The 19694-nt window shown below is 35.9% G+C and overlaps 1 protein-coding gene and 1 pseudogene across 1 annotated transcript in view; both read right to left on the reverse strand.

Annotated features, from left to right (window-relative positions):
• EYS (EGF-like photoreceptor maintenance factor) overlaps positions 1 to 19694 on the reverse strand; it is a 730244-nt gene that overhangs the window by 210212 nt on the left and 500338 nt on the right. The window contains exon 10 of the mRNA XM_077769091.1: positions 6060 to 6168. Coding sequence (XP_077625217.1) covers positions 6060 to 6168 — 109 coding nt within the window. The remainder of the gene's footprint in view (positions 1 to 6059; positions 6169 to 19694) is intronic.
• LOC144235560 (U2 spliceosomal RNA) lies at positions 13951 to 14108 on the reverse strand (annotated as a pseudogene).

Below are 19694 nucleotides of genomic sequence, written 5' to 3' on the forward strand. Positions count from 1 at the left end.
TTTCTTTACAGTTTCCTATTTATCTTTTAGGACTCTTCTACTTTATGCTGCCTTAGACCCTTGCTGCTTTGCTAGATTCAGAATACAGGAGGTCATCACTGGGTACCACCCAAGAAGGTACACTAATATGGTTTTCATTCTAAAATAGCTTTCAATATTTAACATATATAGCACAGAGTCCCGAATAGTGCTTATATGTAAGTTCTTCAATTTCTTATGAGATTAATGTCAAGTAGCTTACACAAAGAGGTTTTGGTTTTTTTTTAATTTGATAAATAGGAACAAAATCCTTATTGGTCCCACACTTTCCAGTTAAATCATTGAATCTTAAGCCTTTCTAGCCTAGAGAATGTTCTCAAAATAGTATCTTCTCTCTTTGTCAAAGAAAGAACCAAACTTCAGAGAAGCCATCAGTGAACTGAGTTGCTATCCGGTGAGCACAGTGATATAGAGAAGTGGAAAGACAAAAAAGATATGGAATTATTCTTGTCTAAAAGGAAATTTAATGTAATCTTGGGAATGAAATCATAAAGAAATGAAACATTTAGAAAATACAGTACACAGATCAGCAGGACGGCTGAATAAGAAACTCCAGCTATTTCTTCCTTAGGGAGACACTAACTCAACAACAATACACAGATCAAATCCTTCTGTGAGAAATGAATAGACTGAGTTAAGAAGCACTTGTACCCTAGGTGAGTATGAAATCAGCTGTTATCGCAGATGGAAGGAAAAGTCTGTGGCACTCACTGGCCAAAGCTCTCCCTCAGACTCAGTGAGGCATAACTGGAAGTAAACTTCCAGCTCCTAGTTTCTCTCTGGGGAGGGAAATAGAAGAATGAAACATATATACTATGTGCAGACTTTTCGGGGCCTGTTCAAGGTACTGGTTTCTGTCTTGTCTGAATCTAAGTGCTGACAAGAAAGTGTGCCAGGTTTGAGGCTACTGAGATCAAAGGCAAAGGTTTAGACTGGCATGAATTCACTCACTGCAGATGTCTCCTTGCAGCTCAGTGGGAAGGATGGGCAAAACCCCCATAACTCCTGACTTCTCTCTAGCAATGGAAAGAGTTGGAGTGTGCAACCAAAATAATGTCTTTTCAGGAGACTGAGTGAAGAATGAGTTTGTCTCTCCTGTCTTGGAATCCTGATGGGAGTTGGCATACTTTAGATGCCTGGCCATCACTGAAAACAAAAGAGGGCTGGATGGTGTGTTTGCTGCTCCAGAGGACCACTGATACAGCGGACTGAGGCTGATACAATGTGGTGGCTTCTTACTGGGGCCACAGCAGGGGGGCAAGGTAAAGAAGAGTGGAACATGCTTCTAACATTCTGGCTTTTCTGTGGGTTTCCTGAGTGACTGGTTTCTATTTTGCCTGACTTGGACCTCTGACATGACCCATGTACTCTAGAAACTCTGGGGCTGCTGAGAACAAAAGAGAACTGGGTAGCTTGTGGTAGGTCCAGAGAACCTGCAGTACTGCAGACAGACACCAGAGGCAGTAAAACACTATGAGTGCCTGAAAAAGAAAAAGAGGCAAATTCCTAACATAGAGAATTTACACACACAAGTCCAGAGAAGATACATCCACAGGTTTGAGATGTTACCAGACTCTTAGGCTGATTGGTGAAGATCTTTTCCTATACAGAACCAGTCCGTTAAGACTGGGAGAGACGTCTGTTTTTTTCCTAAAAAAATGTCTGGGAGAGATGTCTGTTTTTTTTTTTTTTTCTAAAGTGTAGATCTCACCATGAATTCTACAATGTACAGGAAGAAATGGGGAAAAAAACAAAGAAACAAATTAAATCTCCAGCAACCAACCTTAAAGATATGGAAGTACCTGAGAAAGACTGAAAAATAACAGTCATGAAGATGCTCAATGAGCTCAGGAAAATGAAGCATGAAGAAAATGAGAATATCAACAAAGAGAATATATAATAAAGAATCAAGCAGAAATTCTGGAGTTGAAGATACAAAACTAAATTGAAAAAATTACTAGAAGGGTTTCATCAAAAGACTTGATCAAGCAGAAGAAAGAATCAACAAACTCAAAGGTAGATTTCTTTGAAATTATTCAGTTAGAGGAGCAAAAGGAAAAATAAAGATTGAAAATGAGTGAGGAAAGCCTAACAGTCTTATAAGACACTATCAAATGGATCAATAGATGCATTATGGGTGTCTCAGAAAGAGAAGACAGAGAAGGGCAGAATACTTACTTGAAGATATAATGACTGTTAATACACATGAGAATTTTAACTTTACGTACTCAAGCATTTTCTTACTTGATTCTTTTAGTTGGAATGAAGACAAACATTTATAGCTGAATTAAAACAACAAAAAGATGTTGAAAATTTCCCAAATCTGGGGGAGAAAATGGACATCCAGATTTAAGAAGTCCAAATAACTACTACAAGAAAGAACTTAAAGAAGTCCACACCAAGATACATAATCAAATTGTCAAAAGTCAAAGAATTATTAATTCAGGAAAAAAAAAAAAACTTGCCACATAAAAAGGGAGGCCCATAGGACTATCAATGGATTCAATACCAGAAATCTTCAAGGCCAGAGGGAGTGGGATGATATATACAAAGTGCTCAACCTCCTCCCCCTGCCCCAACTGCCAAACAAGAACATTATATCTGGCAAAACTGCCTTTTAAAAATGAAGGAGAGAGGCACCTGGGTGCCTCATTTGGTTGAGTGTCCAGCTCTTAATTTTGGCTTTGTGGAATGAAACCCACTTCCAGCTCCATGCTGAGCATGGAGCTTGCTTAAGATTCTCTCTCTCTCTTTGCCTTTCTGCCACTTTCCCCTGCTCATGTGTGTGCACTTGCTCTATCTCCCTCTAAAATAAAGTTAATGGGGTGCTTGGATGACTCAGTCGGTTAAGTGTCCGACTTCGGCTCAGGTCATGATCTCACGGTTCATGGGTTCGAGCCCCATGTCGGGCTCTGTGCTGACAGCTAGCTCAGAGCCTGGAGCCTGCTTTGGATTCTGTATCTCCCTCTCTCTCTGACCCTCCCCTGCTCATGCTGCCTCTCTCTCTCTCTCTCAGAAATAAATTTTAAAAAAACATTAAAACAAAATAAAATAAAGTTAAAAAAATGAAAATGAACCAAATAAAAAAAAAGCTGAGGAAGCTTATCACTACTAGCTCTACCTTACAAGAAATGCTAAAGGGAGTCCATCAAGTTGAAAGGGTACTAAACAGCAACATGAAAGCATATGAAAATATAAAGCTGTTTGGGAAGGGTGTATATATAGATTAGAGCAACACTAAGTTAAGATGCTATCAGCTTAAAATACATTATTATGATTGTAAGATGTTCTATGTAAGCCCTACAATAACCACAGAGACACTATACATATAAGATACAAAAAAGAAAATGAAAAAGGCATCAAAGTATGGTTTATACACAAACACACACTCACACACACACACACACCACAGGTATATACAAAAATCAGTGAAACAAAGGAAGAGAGCAAGAGAGAAAACCAGGGACAAAAGAGCTATAAGACTAAATAATGGAAATAGCAACTTGCCACTGACTTATCAATAATTACTTTAAATGTAAATGGACCAAACTCCCAATCAAAAACCATAAAGTGACTGAGTGGATAAAAAAAAATTAAAAAAAAAAACCAAGATCTAACTTTAGTCTGTATACAAGAGACTCACTTTTGATTTAGAGACACATACTGGCTGAGAGTGAAAGAATGGAAAGGGATATTTCATGCAAATGGTAACCAAAAAAGAGAAAGAATGGCTATAGTTATTCAGACAAAACAGACAAGTCATCTACAGTCATAAGAGACAAATGACAATTGTATAATGATAAACAGGGTCAGCTGACCAGGAAGATATAACAATTATAAATGTATATGCATTCAACATCAAAACACTCAAACATATGAAACAAACACAAAACCAAAGAGAGAAATAGGCCGCAGTGTAATGATAATATGAGATTTTAATATCTCACTTTCAATAATGGCTAGAACATCCAGAGAAAAGATAATAAGGAAACAGGGGAACTGTAGAACGCTGAAAAACAAATGATTTCTTGGAGAAAGCACCAAAACCATAAGCAACAAAAGCTAAAATAGACAAGAGGGACTATGTCAAATGAAAAAGCATCTGCACAGCAAAGGAAACAATCAATGAAATGAAAAGGAAATCTACAGAATGGGAGAAAGTATTTGCAAACCGTATAGCTGATATGGGGTTAATATTAAGAATAAACAAGAAACTCCTATTCCTCAAAAGCAAAAACAAATAAGATGATTGAAAAACTGGCACAGGACTTGAAAAGGCATTTCTCCAAAGGCATATAAATAACCAAAAGATATATAATAAAGATGTTTAACATCACTACTCTTCAGGAAAATGCAAATCAAAATCATAATTAAATACCACCTCACATTTATTAGGGTAGTCATTATAAAAAAATAACAGAATGTAACAAGTGTTGACAAAGATATGAAGAAACTGGAACTTTTGTGTGTGGTTGGTGGGAACGTAAAATTGTGCACTTGCTACATACAACAGTATGGAGGTTCCTCAAAAAATTAAAAATGGAAGTACCTATGATCCAGCAATTCCACTGAGTATTTATTGAAAAGATGAGGTGCCGGGGTGGCTCAGTTGGTTAAGTGGCCCACTTTGGCTCAGGTCATGATCTCAGGATTTGTGAGTTCATGCCCCATGTTGGGTTCTGTGCTGACAGCTCAGAGCCTGGAGCCTGCTTCGGATTCTGTGTCTCCCTCTCTCTCTCTGTCTCTCGCCAGCTTGTGCTCTGTCTATCTCTCTCTTTCAAAAATAAATAGAAATATTAAAAAAGAAAAGTAATGATCCAACAATTCTATACACTACTCACAGCTCATCATGAACAGTGTACTCTTAATCCCCTTTATCTATTTCACCCATTCACTCACCTGCCTTCCCTCTGGCAACTTCCTGTTTGTTCTTTGTATTCAAGAGTCTGTTTTGTTTGTTTGTTTGTTTGTTTGTCTCTTTTTTTTTTTGGTCAAAACAAAACCAATTTTATTCTTACCATAACAATCCACTAAACAGTTCTGAATCTGTTGCAGAAAATTAAGTACATTACAAAAGAACTAAAAAAAAAAAAAAAGCGTGGGAATCAGAAAATCTGGGATCAAATCTCTTTCCTTATCACCATGACATTTTGGACGTGTAATAGTTTTATAAGATACTATCTTGTAAAAGAGATAACCATTCTTACTTGAGAGTGTTCTTGTGAAGACCTGATGAGATAAAATATGTAGCCATAATTTGGAAAATGTAATGTGCTTATGCAAATGTTAGCTATTCTTATGTGCTTCTTTAGGATGCTTGTATATGCTCAATACGAGAAAAAGCTACATAGAAAAAATGGAAATAAAATGAAATTTCCAATTCATTAGGGCCCTCCACACTGCCAGCTTTAATGTGCACCAAAATTAGCACTTTGGAACTCTAATTATACAGATTAACTCTCCATGATGATCAAATGAACCAGGAATTCTTTATCTTCAATGTATTTCTATAAAGTCATACTAAGAAGCATGTAACCAACCACATCATTAAAATTAAAAGAACTCAGCAAATTGCCTGGTCTCTGGAAGGACAACCATCCATCCTCTCTTCTTTCAATTTTGCTTCATCCAATGTTTCTAAGAAACATTCTCTGAGAAGGGACTTTTTAATACAAGCACTATAGCCTATAAAAATGTGTTTTTAAGCACTGTTTTGTATCTTGTTAATCTTTCTTGCTGTGTTTTTTATCAGGCATAATATATTCTATGCAAAGTGTGAGAGGAAAATCAATTTCTTGTTAAATTGAATAGAACTTTTATAGCGACAGGCAGTTATTAAATATATTTAATTATACCTAAAGTATCAGGGATGACTATTCTGGTGTTTTGTTGAGAGCTTTTACAAGGAATCTGTTTAATAAAGAAATATGATTCGTATTTAGTAACTTAAAAATAAGTACTTATTTGAAATATTGAGAGCACACTTGGTAATGTCTGGAACTGGATATTTGCATAACTACCTGAGACACATGGGATAACTCTGTGTTTTTCTTCAGTATTGGAGGTTTTCCATCTGCAGTCATTTCAATCATACACACACTTTGAGAGCTGCCCACAGCGATTGTGTAACTGAAAGAAAATAGAAGAAGCCATTATTGTATGTGTTACTGGCAAGAACTGCATAACTTCGCACATGGATGGTAGGTAGTTCTTCAATGAGAGAGGTACTTTCTGGATCATAATAATCCTGAAATATGGCCTCAACCAAGTGTGAACATTTTAGGATAGATAAAAGATGTATTTCTTTTCTAACACTGAAATTTTATTTTCCTTCTCTCTTTCTGTCTATAAATCAGGATTGAAACACTCTCAGGAAGTTAATGTCCCCCCCCAAACCAAAAGAGCTTCTGTATAAGTAGGTAGTAATAAATTTTAAGTGCTAACAGTGGTCGACATATGGTCTCACTCAAATAGGAGACTGTTGGACAAGTAACAGCAATGTTAAATGATGCAAACCTGCCTAGGTAGAAATTTCCCCTCCCTGGCCTCCAGGGGAAATAGAAATGGAATAAGAAATGAAAGGCTGCATACCCTTGAGCAGTGAGATTACACTGTGATATAGTTATCAGGACTCAGAAAGCATGCTGCTAATGTACTGGCTGGTAGTGTGTCTCAGAGATAAAGAAAAGTATAAGGTTATGGGAATTTGTACAATGAATAGCAGAAATGACCAATACACAATATAGAGTGATGCAATCAGATAAAAAGGTACACATATTAAAATAATTGGAATAAAATTAAATAGAATTTTAAAAGACAACTCAAATATTAATACCCTGTCACTTGCCACATGTAAGAATAGTAACTTGTATTATTATGAAGTCTATTCCATAGAGATTTCAGCAATTCATTTACTAATATTAACAGTGGAGATTTCTGCATAGTGAAAGTATGATTTTAATGCTAACTTTTGCTTTTTTGTGTTTTCTAAATTTTGGACAATGAACACATCTAATTTTCATTTTCAGTTTTGACCAAATGTCCCAGTTTGCACATGACTGAGATGTTTTTCCAGGATGCAGGATTTCTGAGTGCTAAAACCAGATTTACAAGTGCCTCATAAACCAGGATCAGTTGGTAATTCTATGTTTAAATGAAACAGTCAGTTTTATTAAATATCATTAGTTAAATCATTAATTTTTTTTTTAAATCAACTTTGGGGTCTAAGTTGAATGCAAAAAGCAAACCAAAACTTCCTGCCCCCACCAACCCTCCCTTGATCCAAAAAGGGATAGTGGTCATGCTTGTTTCCTCTTCCTCCTCACCTAGAAATACAAATCTGATATGGCCCTTTAATACATTATCACCTAGTTTTTTGGCCTCTGCTCCAGTTTATCAAGGTCACTTCTAATTCTGATCAGATAATGGTTGAAAATGTTTAAATTCTACAAATAACCTCTACAGTGTCCCATTTGTGTGAATTGTATATTGTAGTGATATGTGAATGATACATGAAGCATATTTGTCATTAGAGTTGATATGGGCAGGTAGTCCTGTACAGATGCTTTATACTGGAGATGCAGGAAATTGTTCTCAGGGAATGCACATGTCCTTATTAAGAAGTAGTAAGATCTCTTTTTGTTTGTTTCATTCAGAGCTTCTTAAAATCTAACCATGAACTTCAGTACCATAGAAGGAAGCTACCCTACCCTATTTTTCTTTCTCTTACTTCCTTTTTTTCTTCCCCTGACCCTTCCACTGAATGGTTGATTCTATTGTCTGCTTGGTTTATGCACTATTTTGGAAATCGATGCTCTGATTCCACCAGAGACTTTTCACATGTAGATTCTTATCATGTTCATTTTTATAATATCTCATTTTTGCTTATAGACCAAACTGTATGATAAGCAATGAAAAATGCTCTATAAACAAATTTAGACATTATGCTACATAAATCATATGAGGCGTACATATCCCGTCTGCCTCTCAAGTGTTGCTGAGGCCAGCCAAGTCTAATGATTTAAAGACTTCAGGATCATAGTTTGAGATAATCCATTGACTGGCTGAGTGATCATAGGCAAACCACTTAACCTTTCTTCCCTAAAGTGTGATTATCCACAGAAGGGAGATAATCATTCTTGGTGCATAAATGGTTAGCGAGAATCACATTATTTAATGTACATAAATCATTCAGTGCTAATATTAAAATCCAAAGTTAAAGCAATTATTTGCTGACTAGACAGGGATCTCTAAAGAGATTTTTATGAAAATAAATTACACAGTCAAGATGAAGTGTTCATCTACTTCTACTAATATTGCCTATAATGGGATTCAAAATCAAATACTCAGGTTGCATTATCTTAAAAACTAAAATTTGATGAAACAGACTTTTTTCCCCAGTGTCCTTAACATTTTTGTTCTTTATATTTATAGTCTTTAGATAGACTAAACAATTTGGCAGAAACTTCTGATTTGGAAAGATAATTTGTTTTTAGAACAAATTTTAGAAGAGCCTGCTCAAAGTGGAAGTTCAGAGTATCCAAAACCAAGGGAAGGGTTGTACGAATATAAATGACGGAGAATGGATTGTTCACTCAAGTGCTTTGATATAATTGGATGTGATGCAGTTCTTAAACAGAAGTTATAGAATATTAACTAATGGCATAGAAAAATATTTGTTTAGAATAGGAAAAGAGGCAAAGACTGTTTGAGTGATATACCATTTTTATAAAAATATGCATAGAGATAATACTAGATCTACATTTGTTAATATTAACAGTGGTTATCTGTGCATGCTGAGAATGAGGATGATTTTGAATTTGTCTTTTTTTTGCCTATTTGTATTTTCCATATTTTGGACATGGAACATACAGTAATTAAAAAAAAATTCTCAAAAGAAAAATTCAGTTTTATAAAAAAAAAAAACAAATTCAGTTTTTATTTACAAAAGAACAAAAAAAAATTAGTGACATTTTTGTTCTCCAAGATTTCATGCTTGCTTTCCAGGTAAACTATCTTTCTGCTAGGTATGTTGACCCTTGAACAACACAGGGTTGGGGGTGACCGCCTCTGCCCTGCATAGTTGAAAATCCACATATAGCTTTTGAAGCTTAACCGATAGCCTTCTGTTGACCAAAAGTCTTACCGATAACATAAATGGCCAATTAACATATATTTTATAGGTCATATGTGTTGTATACTGTATTCTTACAATAAACTAAGCTAGAGAAAAAATGTGATCAAGAAAATCATAAGAGGAAATAACATAAATTATCGTCATATAAGTGGATCATGCAATTGAGACCCATGTTGTTCAAGGATCAACTGTATTGCTTTCTGACAGCCTCTGAAATCTCTTCTTCAAGAGCTTATGCTAGACATTTTTCAGAAGCCTATTAAATTGTTTTCTAAATTTCTTAATTTTGCTTTCACTTCTTCAAAATACTTCCTTAATTTCTCTGCCCTGTATTCATTCTAGGCACCCATTTTTTCTTCAGCAGTCTCCAGGACCATTATTCAGACCATTATTCTGACCACTGAGTTTTAAATTCTGATGAATATAATCTTTTATTCCTTAGGATTTTGAATCTTTTTCATAATTTTTGTTTAATTTATGCCTGCTTTTCCTTTATAGATTCTCCTTTAAGATGAGTTATTCCTTCAGTGATGTTTTCTAGCATCCCAGAAATACTTAAAGTTTTTGTTAGACATTTCCATAAAAGTGATTTTATCCAGAGTGGTTCATGTTCCACTTGCTGATTTCCTTGATTCCTTTCTTAACATTGCTGTGTGTTCTGATCCTGTGCTGTGCTGGCTCCTTTTCAGTGAGAAGCATTTTTTTTCTCTCTTTCTCCCCGCTTCTGTTTTCCTTGTTATGCTCATCTGATGTAACCCATGTCTGCTTGCCTAGTGAGAACCCTACCTGACCTTCAGAGCATCTATATCTGAATCTTGGATTATGTATATTTGGCAGTTTTGTTCTATGGTGATATTGAAGGTATCCATCAGTCCATTCAAAACTGAAAAGATTGCTTGGTACAGTTCTCCTCATGATGCTTGGTCTTCTGTCTTCTTTCTAGGCTGGTAGTTTGCTAAAAGTCAGAATCCCAGAGGTCAGTCTCTTTTTTTCTCTGTGGATAGATAGATAAATAGAAAGAAAGAAAGACAGAAAGACAGATAGATATATAGGTAGGTAGGTAGGTAGGTAGATAGATAGATAGATAGATAGATAGATAGAGATATCACATGTATACTTGAATGAGTAGTTTAAGTCCCTTAAGGAGCTGAGCTTCCCTGTTTTTAGACCCAGATCTTGGCAGGCCTGCAGTCTTAGCTTTTGATGCTTTGTATTTTTGTCTGTTTCTTATCTGGGGAGATATTTATCTTGTTTTTGAACTGCCTTTATATTTTCAGTTGTGTATATTAAAATTTTCTATATTCTTGCTATGTGTTTGACACTAAGGAGGAACTTCAAAGTGTGATGTTACAGAGTCATCTTGATGAGAAGTCTCACTTTTTTTTACAATAAGAAAAAAACAACAATAAAGATCAAATCGAGTTCTAACTTTTTAAAAATGTTTTTTTTTTAATTGATTTTGAGAGAGAGAGGGGGAGAGAGATTGTATACACGTGGGGAAAGAGAGAGGATCTCAAGCAGCTCTACAATCTGCAATGTCAGCGTAGAGCCTGATGCAGGGCTTGATCTCACGAATTGAACCATTCGATCATGACCTGAGCCAAATCAAGAGCCAGATGCTTAACCAACTGAGCCACCCAAGTGCTCTGAGTCCTAACTTTTGAAGGGCCATGTAAATAGAAAGTTATCTTTAATCTGTGAGGGGCAGAGTGAAGGAAAATTAAACAAGCCAATTGAAGGTGCCTTGATAATTTTGCAGGCTTTTAAATTTGGAAGGACTAATTTCTTTGTTTTTTTCCATCTCGGGTTTGTGTGTGTGTGTGTGTGTGTGTGTGTGAGAGAGAGAGAGAGAGAGAGAGAATGTTTTCACATTTCAATGCATCTATCTCACATTTTTTTTTCAGTGCCAGATTTCAAAAGCACATAAGTAAAGTGGTTTGTTTTTCTTCCAGAGAGAAATAGGAAGTACAGATTTTTTTTTTTTCCTTCTCTGAGGTACCTATGTTTGATCTGTCAAATCTGGGAGTTATATGAGTCACTGGCATTATACCATAATGAAATTAAATGAAATGAAATTAAAGGCCAATATAGTGCTATACTGAAGGCTCACAAACATAGTTCATGCATAATTGTAGTAGCTATAGAATTTTAAGCCATGATATAAAAGTAACATAACTGAACAACATCAACTGCTTCTAGGGAATACTGCAAAGTTGATGGAAATATTGAACCCTTCCACAGGTACAAAATATGTCCTTTTCTCTTAGTACTCAGTAGGTTTGGCTATTAACCAGCAATGAGGCTAGCTTGTCTATTTTAAATTTTGGACATGAATTAACTTTGCTAGTAGGTTTACTTCTTTATTTACCTAAATTAGACTTTAAAAATGAACATAAAAACAAGTTCTCTATGTGGATAACTTTTAATATAGATAGCAGTTGAATGAATCGACAGTATATAACTATTCTGACCCAAAATAACCAGCCTTAATGTTTATCAAATGTTAAGTACTACTCTGAAAGGAATGGATAGCATTCACATTAAGCTCTAGCTTGGAACTTTCATCAGAAGAATCTTTCAGGCTAGACTTTGTACTGAGAGAAGTTAACCTCAATTGTTAGCAGTTATGATCTCCATATTCAGCTCAAAGTTTCACGGGAGTTGGGAGAGTTAGCTCTGCATATGAATAGCTGAGATGGGAGACTCATATCAGCAGATGGCAGTAAAGGTACATGGCAGAGATGGGAAGCACTGAAAGGCATCTGGTCCCCACAGATAGGATCTAATTGACAGTGTGATTGTTTTAGCTCCCTGTTTGCAACAGGAAAACATGGTAAAATATATTTAAAAGATTATACATCAGGCAGTATGGATGAAACTGTCCAGAGACATACAACTTTCCTTACCAGTGATGTATCTAATGTGATTGTCATGGTTGTGTGGGCAAATTTAAGAAGATGCTGTTTACGAGCATGAAGATTTCATACAGCCCTATCAACACAGCCATACAGCTTGAAGTTGTCAGTGTGACTCAGCACAATCTATATGTTAAATGAGTGTAAAAAAAGATCAGACACAAAAATCACTGTTAGGCCGTTCGCCAAGCAAGAACAACGTAAACACACCAGAAGCTCCTAGAAGCATGCCTTTTTAGAGCACCGAAGTGTTGGCTAGGCTGGCCACACAGTTTGTACAAGGAATGCTGCCTGAACTCTGTCTGATAGGTGATTGTTACGAGGACTTCCTGTCTCTAGATAATTGTCACGAGATGGTCATTGGCTTTAGGTTATTTTATTTAGCCTTTCTTCTGACTGACAGATAGCCCAAATAGCCTGAATAATAAATTACTGAGAAAACCGAGCCATTATCCTGTGAAGCACTGATATTAAAGAAAGAATCTGCAATGATTCCTGAGGACTGCTGGAGCAGGAACTTCATTTACACCCTTGATTAGCCAGAGCAGTCGTCAAGGGAACATCCAACCAGCTGTCATGAGATATCACAGATATTCCAAAAACTGTGATTTTACTTCTCACTACACTATCCAATTCATGTGCACTGGCACCTACAGCATATTCCAGATTTCATGGTCTCCCGGTAGCATCTGTAAAAGTACAGACGGCCAGGATACCCTTGTTTCTTTACCCAGTAAAAACATTCACATAATGACTATTACAATTACACAAATTGAAATCTGTATCCAGAAATGTGTTTTTTTTGACCCGACATCTGGCTTTAATCTATCCGAACATCAGGGTAAGAAGCTTCAGTGGTGTGTTGGAGAAGGCTAGCACTGACTCATGAGAGCTGGTTTTGTGCATTCCTTCTCAATGCCACATCTGCGAATTCATGTTGGTAGCTTGAAATTGACCATGGTGGGAGTATTTATGCCTGCGAAATTGGCGAAAGCTACAAATCATTCAACCCCTTATCCTACCCCTTTTCCATTAAGATCTTGAATCTATGGAGATTCTTTAATATTTCTTAGTAGGATTTAAGTATTCACTTAGAACAAGGGCATTAAGTTGCAAAGCTTAGCTTCATTGTTGGCATGTAATTTGCAACTTCAACAGGAAATCTGTTTTATTCATACTCTCTTCACAGCTCTAGGTTGGATCAGTTTACTCTGCTGATAAATGGGGTTTTAGGAATATTACCCTTAAAAACTACACATATGCAGTTTATAAATGCCAGGCAGTATTTAGTTTTACTTTTCAAGTCTAATACTTATTAGCTCAATTCATTTGTTTTTAGGAATCTTGGGGTATATTTGTATCCAGCCCACTAAGTAAACAGTAAAAACTCAGGAGTTGAAAATAATTGATTTCTGTTCCTTTCCTCTTCAACACCTACACTCTCATACACACATATAGTGAGCTACTGAAGTTTCCTAAGTTGAAATAGCATTTGAAAAAAATCAATTTAATAATAGATTATTTCACCAAATTTGAACAAAAAGCCATTCAGATGATATGGGCATGTAGAGAGATTCACTTCCGTTAGCTTAGGAGTGAAATCAAAGACAAGTTTCCCTTAGGAAAAAGCCAGGTGTGTCCCTGTCATTTTTTAGAAGTATTACAGTGAGTGATGGCCAATTCTTACAAAATCACCTTACCCAAATAATAAAGATATCATTACTGTCTTCTAAATACTAGGTTTCGCATAGTAGTATTATTTGTAGCATATGATTGATTTTCCTGGCTGTGTATTTTGAAATTTATTTTAAAAAATAATATTTCAATGTTAAAATATTTATACTGTGTCATATTTAATTCAATTTATTAATCTAGCTTTTATTAAAAATATGAAGAGAGAGTAGATTAATAGAGACACAAAGAATTTAACTTTCACAAGCACTCTCTAAGCCAAAGTTGCAAATATTCTCATCACTCTAAGTGTACACTTGATCTTAGCCAAAAGGCCGAGAAGCGATCATCACTCTAAGTGTAAAAAGGCTGTAGTGTGATCCAGTGAGCCATGCCTCAGGATCAATATCTCTTTGGTTTCATATTTCTTTGTCAGCTGGCATACCATCTAAGTGTCCCTTGTCTCAGCTTATTCAATTTTCTCTGGGCAAGTCCATCTATTTCTCATTCTTATATATAACTTTTTCTTTATGCTTTAATGCATGCCACTTCCCCCTCTAATTGTTCTTCTTATACACCTTCGCCAAACATGGCTTCCTCATCTTTAAAACTTGTAATATGGAGAGAAGAAAAGTAAAGTTCTTACCCCAAGCAAACTTTCAATTTGGAGATAACCAGACAAGTAAAATTTTAGAAATTCAATCAATACAAAAATAGATGAAATCAATGAATATATATATGTAATCTAGGCTTAATGCCTGAAAGAAGCACTACTAGCCCTTCCTTAATTTGGGGTCTATTTCTTATTAATAGCTCCCATGAAAGCACTCCTAATTTAAAGACTGAGAAAAAATTAAATAAATGATCAGGATGATGAAAAATGCTTTGTTTTTTACCCTTACAATAGAGACAGCATACTTCTGGGGATGTTTATGATAAGAAAAACAATTACATTAAGGCTTTAGAAGTTTTCCAAACGATGATAAGTGAAATACTCCAAGTAGACCAAAATCCATGTCATCTCATGTGCAAAGTAAAACTGCTGATATTTAGAGATGGTTTGAATATTTTGGATTTCTTGATACAAATAGAAAACTAAGTTACTGTGAGGCCTATAAGTCCATAATGGTGAAGAAATTTAAGAAGCTCTAAATATATAAACTCAGTTAATTTTATTCATGTAAACTTGATCCAAAATGATTTAAGGCAGTCACCCTTAAACTCTAATTTTTTATTTTATCTTAAAACATGTACATTTGTTCAGGGGTGACTGGGTGACTCAGTTGTTAAGTGTCTGACTTTGGCTCAAGTCATGATCTCACAGTTCGTGGGTTCAAGCCCCACATCAGGCTCTGTGCCGACAGCTCAGAGCCTGGAGCCTGCTTCTGAATCTGTGTCTCCCTCTCTCTCTGCCCCTCCCTGGCCTATAGTCTCTCTCTCTCAAAAATTAATAAACATTAAAAAATTAAAAAGAAATGTACATTTGTTCATACTAAAATTTATTCATTATTCTTTTATAGGACTGAGTCGAAGGTAGTTTTTCATATGAGGGAAAATAGTGGGAAATAGAAGAAAAAGGGAAAATCTGTGTGGAGAAATAAAGCATAAAATAAATTAGTGTTCATAAAAATTATCTTATACAACTTAAAATGGATCTATTCATTCAATAGACAAATGAATCCCTAGGATGTATGAAACTGGTAGGTGGTAAGGAGATGGAGGTAGATAAAGCAGTTGTCTTTTGAAGGTTTTTCTAGAGGGTACACAGAAGGGTACACAGGAAAGACACTGTCATTCCTTGAGAGGTCAATTTTCGCTGAAACCAGAGGAATCAGGGCAAGCACACCAGTATTGGCAGTGTAGGTTAGTGTTAATGAAAGCTGACAGATTTGTGCTACATCTTCAAGGCTCACTCAAACTCAGTTAGCAAGTGATGCTGGGAAGATTTTACTCAGAGATACAAACTGGGACCTTCTGATTGCCAGGCTCATGGGGCAAAAATGAAAGTAGGGAGTTCAAAGAGTGCCTATCTTTACTGATTATAGGAATCAAACAAACAAAGAGGAGAAGAGCTTTTTTCCTCATCTTTAGTTTTTTTGCTCTTCTTTGAAAAGCCCCAATCCAGTATCTGGTGCTTTCCTGCTGCTCTGTCTTATCTTTCATCTATTGTAAGCAATGCTTGACCAATGAGGGGACACACTGGAATCCATCATTTGAAAGTGATAGAGATACCTTCATTGGGTATGCATTGTTATTATTAGCAATGGCCTCTTATAATAAAATTTGCTTTCTTTAATAAAATTTATGTATCATTTATTATGAACCAAGCATTTTATTTACTTCAAGCACTTTACCTTTAAATTATTTTTTAAAAAGTAAACTCTATGGCCAATGTGGGGCTTGAACTCACCACCTACAGATTAAGAGTCCCACATTCTAGTGACTGAGCCAGCCAGGTGCCCCTCCCCAAGAACTTTAAAATATTGAACATCATCCTCCACATGAATTAAGCAGAAACATCTTTTTTACCCATTTAAAGATCAGAAGTTGAGTACCGGAGAGGTTAACTATTTGAGGTTACACAGTCCCTAACTAACATAGCTGGGGTTTGATGTGAAGATGGAGACAAAGATTGAAGTGAATTCCAGAAACACCAAAAAATGCTGCCAATGACTCAAAGATAGAAAAGATGAGGAAAAATCTTCCCTCAAGCCTCTGGACATAGGTTGGTTCTATTGACACCCTGATTTCATAGTTCCTGACTTGAGAACTATGAAAAACTAAATTTCTATGGTTTTAAGTCACCAAGTTTATGGCAATTTGGTTACAGCAGCCACAATAAACAAATACAGAGCAGATTTTCTTTCTTTAATGAAGCAATACTAAAACTTAGAGTCAAGGATATAAATATTAGCAGTGTTCAATAATTAAAATGGAATTCAGATATAAATGAAATTAGAATGTGTATATGTTGAATTATAAGTGGACACCCTATTAAGGTCATTTAGATAATCTAAATATATGGGTTTAACAAATATCTCAGTTGTAGAGTGGTTAATGAAAAAGATCAGAAAGCAACAGTGCATCTCTTTTTTAACATTTTCACAGTATAAATCTGACTGGAAACATGGATGTAATAAACACAAATCTATTACAAATATCTAAATCTAGTACCTGCATTTATTGCCATTCAAATAGAGTAATAAAAACATTCTAACAGACCTCTTTAAAGGGTGAAGGGGACTGTGCTCACTAATTCACTAAACACTAAGGGTGAACACAGTCATAGTAGCAACTGGAAAAGAAACAGTAAAAATTTATTTAGCAATTTCCAGTCCTTTACTATCTGATACTTTGAAATCTAAAAACAGTTTCCTTGAATATATTTTTAATTATCTTTTGGAGGGAAGGATTATATTTGCTATCTGTGATAAAGGGAAATATTTATATTCAAAGCTTTTTATTAATTGCGGATGTTCTGTCGACAACCAATGTTGTTGGGAGCCATTCTGAGCCCACTAGTCAAGAAAACTCCTGGTGAGATTAAAGCAAGTTTGCACGGTCTCTTGCCAATCAGATGATGACCCCCACTCAATTATTTCTGCTTGAGCACCAACCCTCAAGGTAGCTTGTTGATCGGTATTGGGATTGACTTGTCCCCTTATTATCTGGCCCTGGTATGATGATTGCACCTTGTGAAGGAATTTATTGTGGGGAATTCTTCTTTCGATTATGGGAACAGACATCGTGTCTCTGGCAGGTCCTGTTTCCCTCCATACTTTCCCTTCAGCTATGAGCAGGCTAATGACCCTTACTCATAAAAGACCTTTACATGTACAATTTTGTTTCTACCATTGCATTAGTTCAAGAGGTTCATACAGCTGAACATGTAAATCAGCTAACCAAAAATAATCTCTCATGCCCTAGTTATTTAAGAAATCATAAAACCAGACACAAAGGTAAATACACTCGAAGAGGCTATTCTATGTATTAGAAATGAGCTAAACTCTTTAAAGGCATGGTTGGTTCCTCGGTGCCATAAAGCATATTACTGGAAAATCAAGTCTTGCCCAGAGACAAAGAGCCTAACTTAGAGAGAAGGAACAGATAAGAGCAGAACATAAGTTACTACATATAACTTTGCTAACTGGTGATGTGTAGTAGTCCCTTCCCTAAGGATTACATTCCACAAACACCTTCCCTTACCCTGGCAGCTGTGATGAGGATGGATAAGGGTATCATCAAACCTATGACTTAATCTTACTGTTATTAAAATGTGAACACCCTGTTATTTTCTTAGTTATTCAACCTCACTATAATTGGGGTAGTTCTGCAAGAATACTTTGTAAAACCTGTTTCTGTACATTTTCTAAAACATCTTATCACAGAGAACTATCCATTGTAAAAATTCCATTTTCTGATGCCATGTTAACGTTTGACCTATAAATAAAAACACCAAAACCGACAGGGCAGAGGTGCCTGCCTGGTGACCAGAAAGAATCTCGGGGCTCTCTCACTCCCTCCCTCACTGACACCTCCATTCTTCAGGGAACCCTGGACCTGGCCGGAGCTGGACTCCAGCACAATGTAGCAAACATTTCCATTGTGGTTTACTTTGACCTTCAACCAGCTGAGAATCTAGTGTCTTAATCTTGGGGAGAATAATACAAATTTTGCAATCATAAGTTCTTTAGGCCAAAGGAAGTTCTCACTGGTGGTGCTGTAGACGGATGGAGAAAGCTTGTCCTTCTTTTCAAGGACTTTCCATGGAATCAAAGCATTTTGTCACCACAGAAGCATTTCTATATTACACTGTGAAGTGTAAAGGGGAGAACAAAGAAGTGTCCACAAATGAGGAAACTTACCAACCTTATTAAAAGATCTTTGAATATTTTCTCTACTCAAAAGCATTTTCTGAATTGAGAAGGGGCTCTCATTTTACTAATACCTCATCCAGAGCCTAGAATTCCCTGAAGTGATAGATTTCAAAGAAAAGAAAAAGGAATATTAAAATACACAAATGATTGTTTCATTTGGAGTGATTATTTAAGTATAGGGTTGTAAGGATCAAGATACTTTGCTTTCTAGCACTTAGAAGAAAAAAAATGATCCTCCTCCCCTTTACTCTCTTCACGGTCATTTTTTAAAGCATCATAATACAACACAGGTCCATACACTTTTTACCAGCAGAATACAATAATCTGACAAATTTTATAAAGAAGAATTTCTCATGTTAACAGTTATATATCTATAAATGCAAACATGGAACAAGGTAAACAGTACTCAGAACCCACGAGTCTAAGTGGTGGGAAAGGCTTGAAATACATAGTCTCTTCTTCTACTTAAAGGAAGACACTTTTTAAAGGCTTTGTAAGGGATGAATTTCAACCTCTTTGAATATTCCATTGAAAGAGAACTCATTATGTCATGAAGTCATCTCTTCATTGTTTAACAGTTCTGCCACTGTTTGTATAAAAGCCATTCTTTGTGTGTGTGCGCGCGTGCGTGTGACGTGTGTGTGTGTGTGTGTGTGTTAGGTACCCTTTATTGAAGAAATCTTTGTCACAACAGCAGAGGGAGAATGCCATTGACATTTAGTAGGAAGTGGTAGGTCAGCAATGTTGCTAAACATCTTATAATGCACATGGCGACCCCTAACAACAAAGTATATATCTCTGAATTACTGACAATGTTTGTCTTGAAAAACTCTGATCTGAAGTAGAAGCAGAGTGAACGTTTACTAGCTAAATAAATGGTAGGGAAAAAGGAACATGTGTTTCTCCCCATCCCCCCAATAAAGCACTATTTTCTACAATGAAGGACTATAAAAAGATTAATTAAGAGTTTTTTTTAAAATTCTTATTTATATTTGAGAGAGAGAAGGAGAGAGAGTGTGTGTGCAGGGGAGGGGTGGAAAGACTAAGACAGAATCT

The sequence above is a fragment of the Crocuta crocuta genome, unplaced genomic scaffold (genome assembly GCF_008692635.1).
Source record: "Crocuta crocuta isolate KB4526 unplaced genomic scaffold, BGI_CrCroc_1.0 scaffold205, whole genome shotgun sequence".
Taxonomy (NCBI): domain Eukaryota; kingdom Metazoa; phylum Chordata; class Mammalia; order Carnivora; family Hyaenidae; genus Crocuta; species Crocuta crocuta.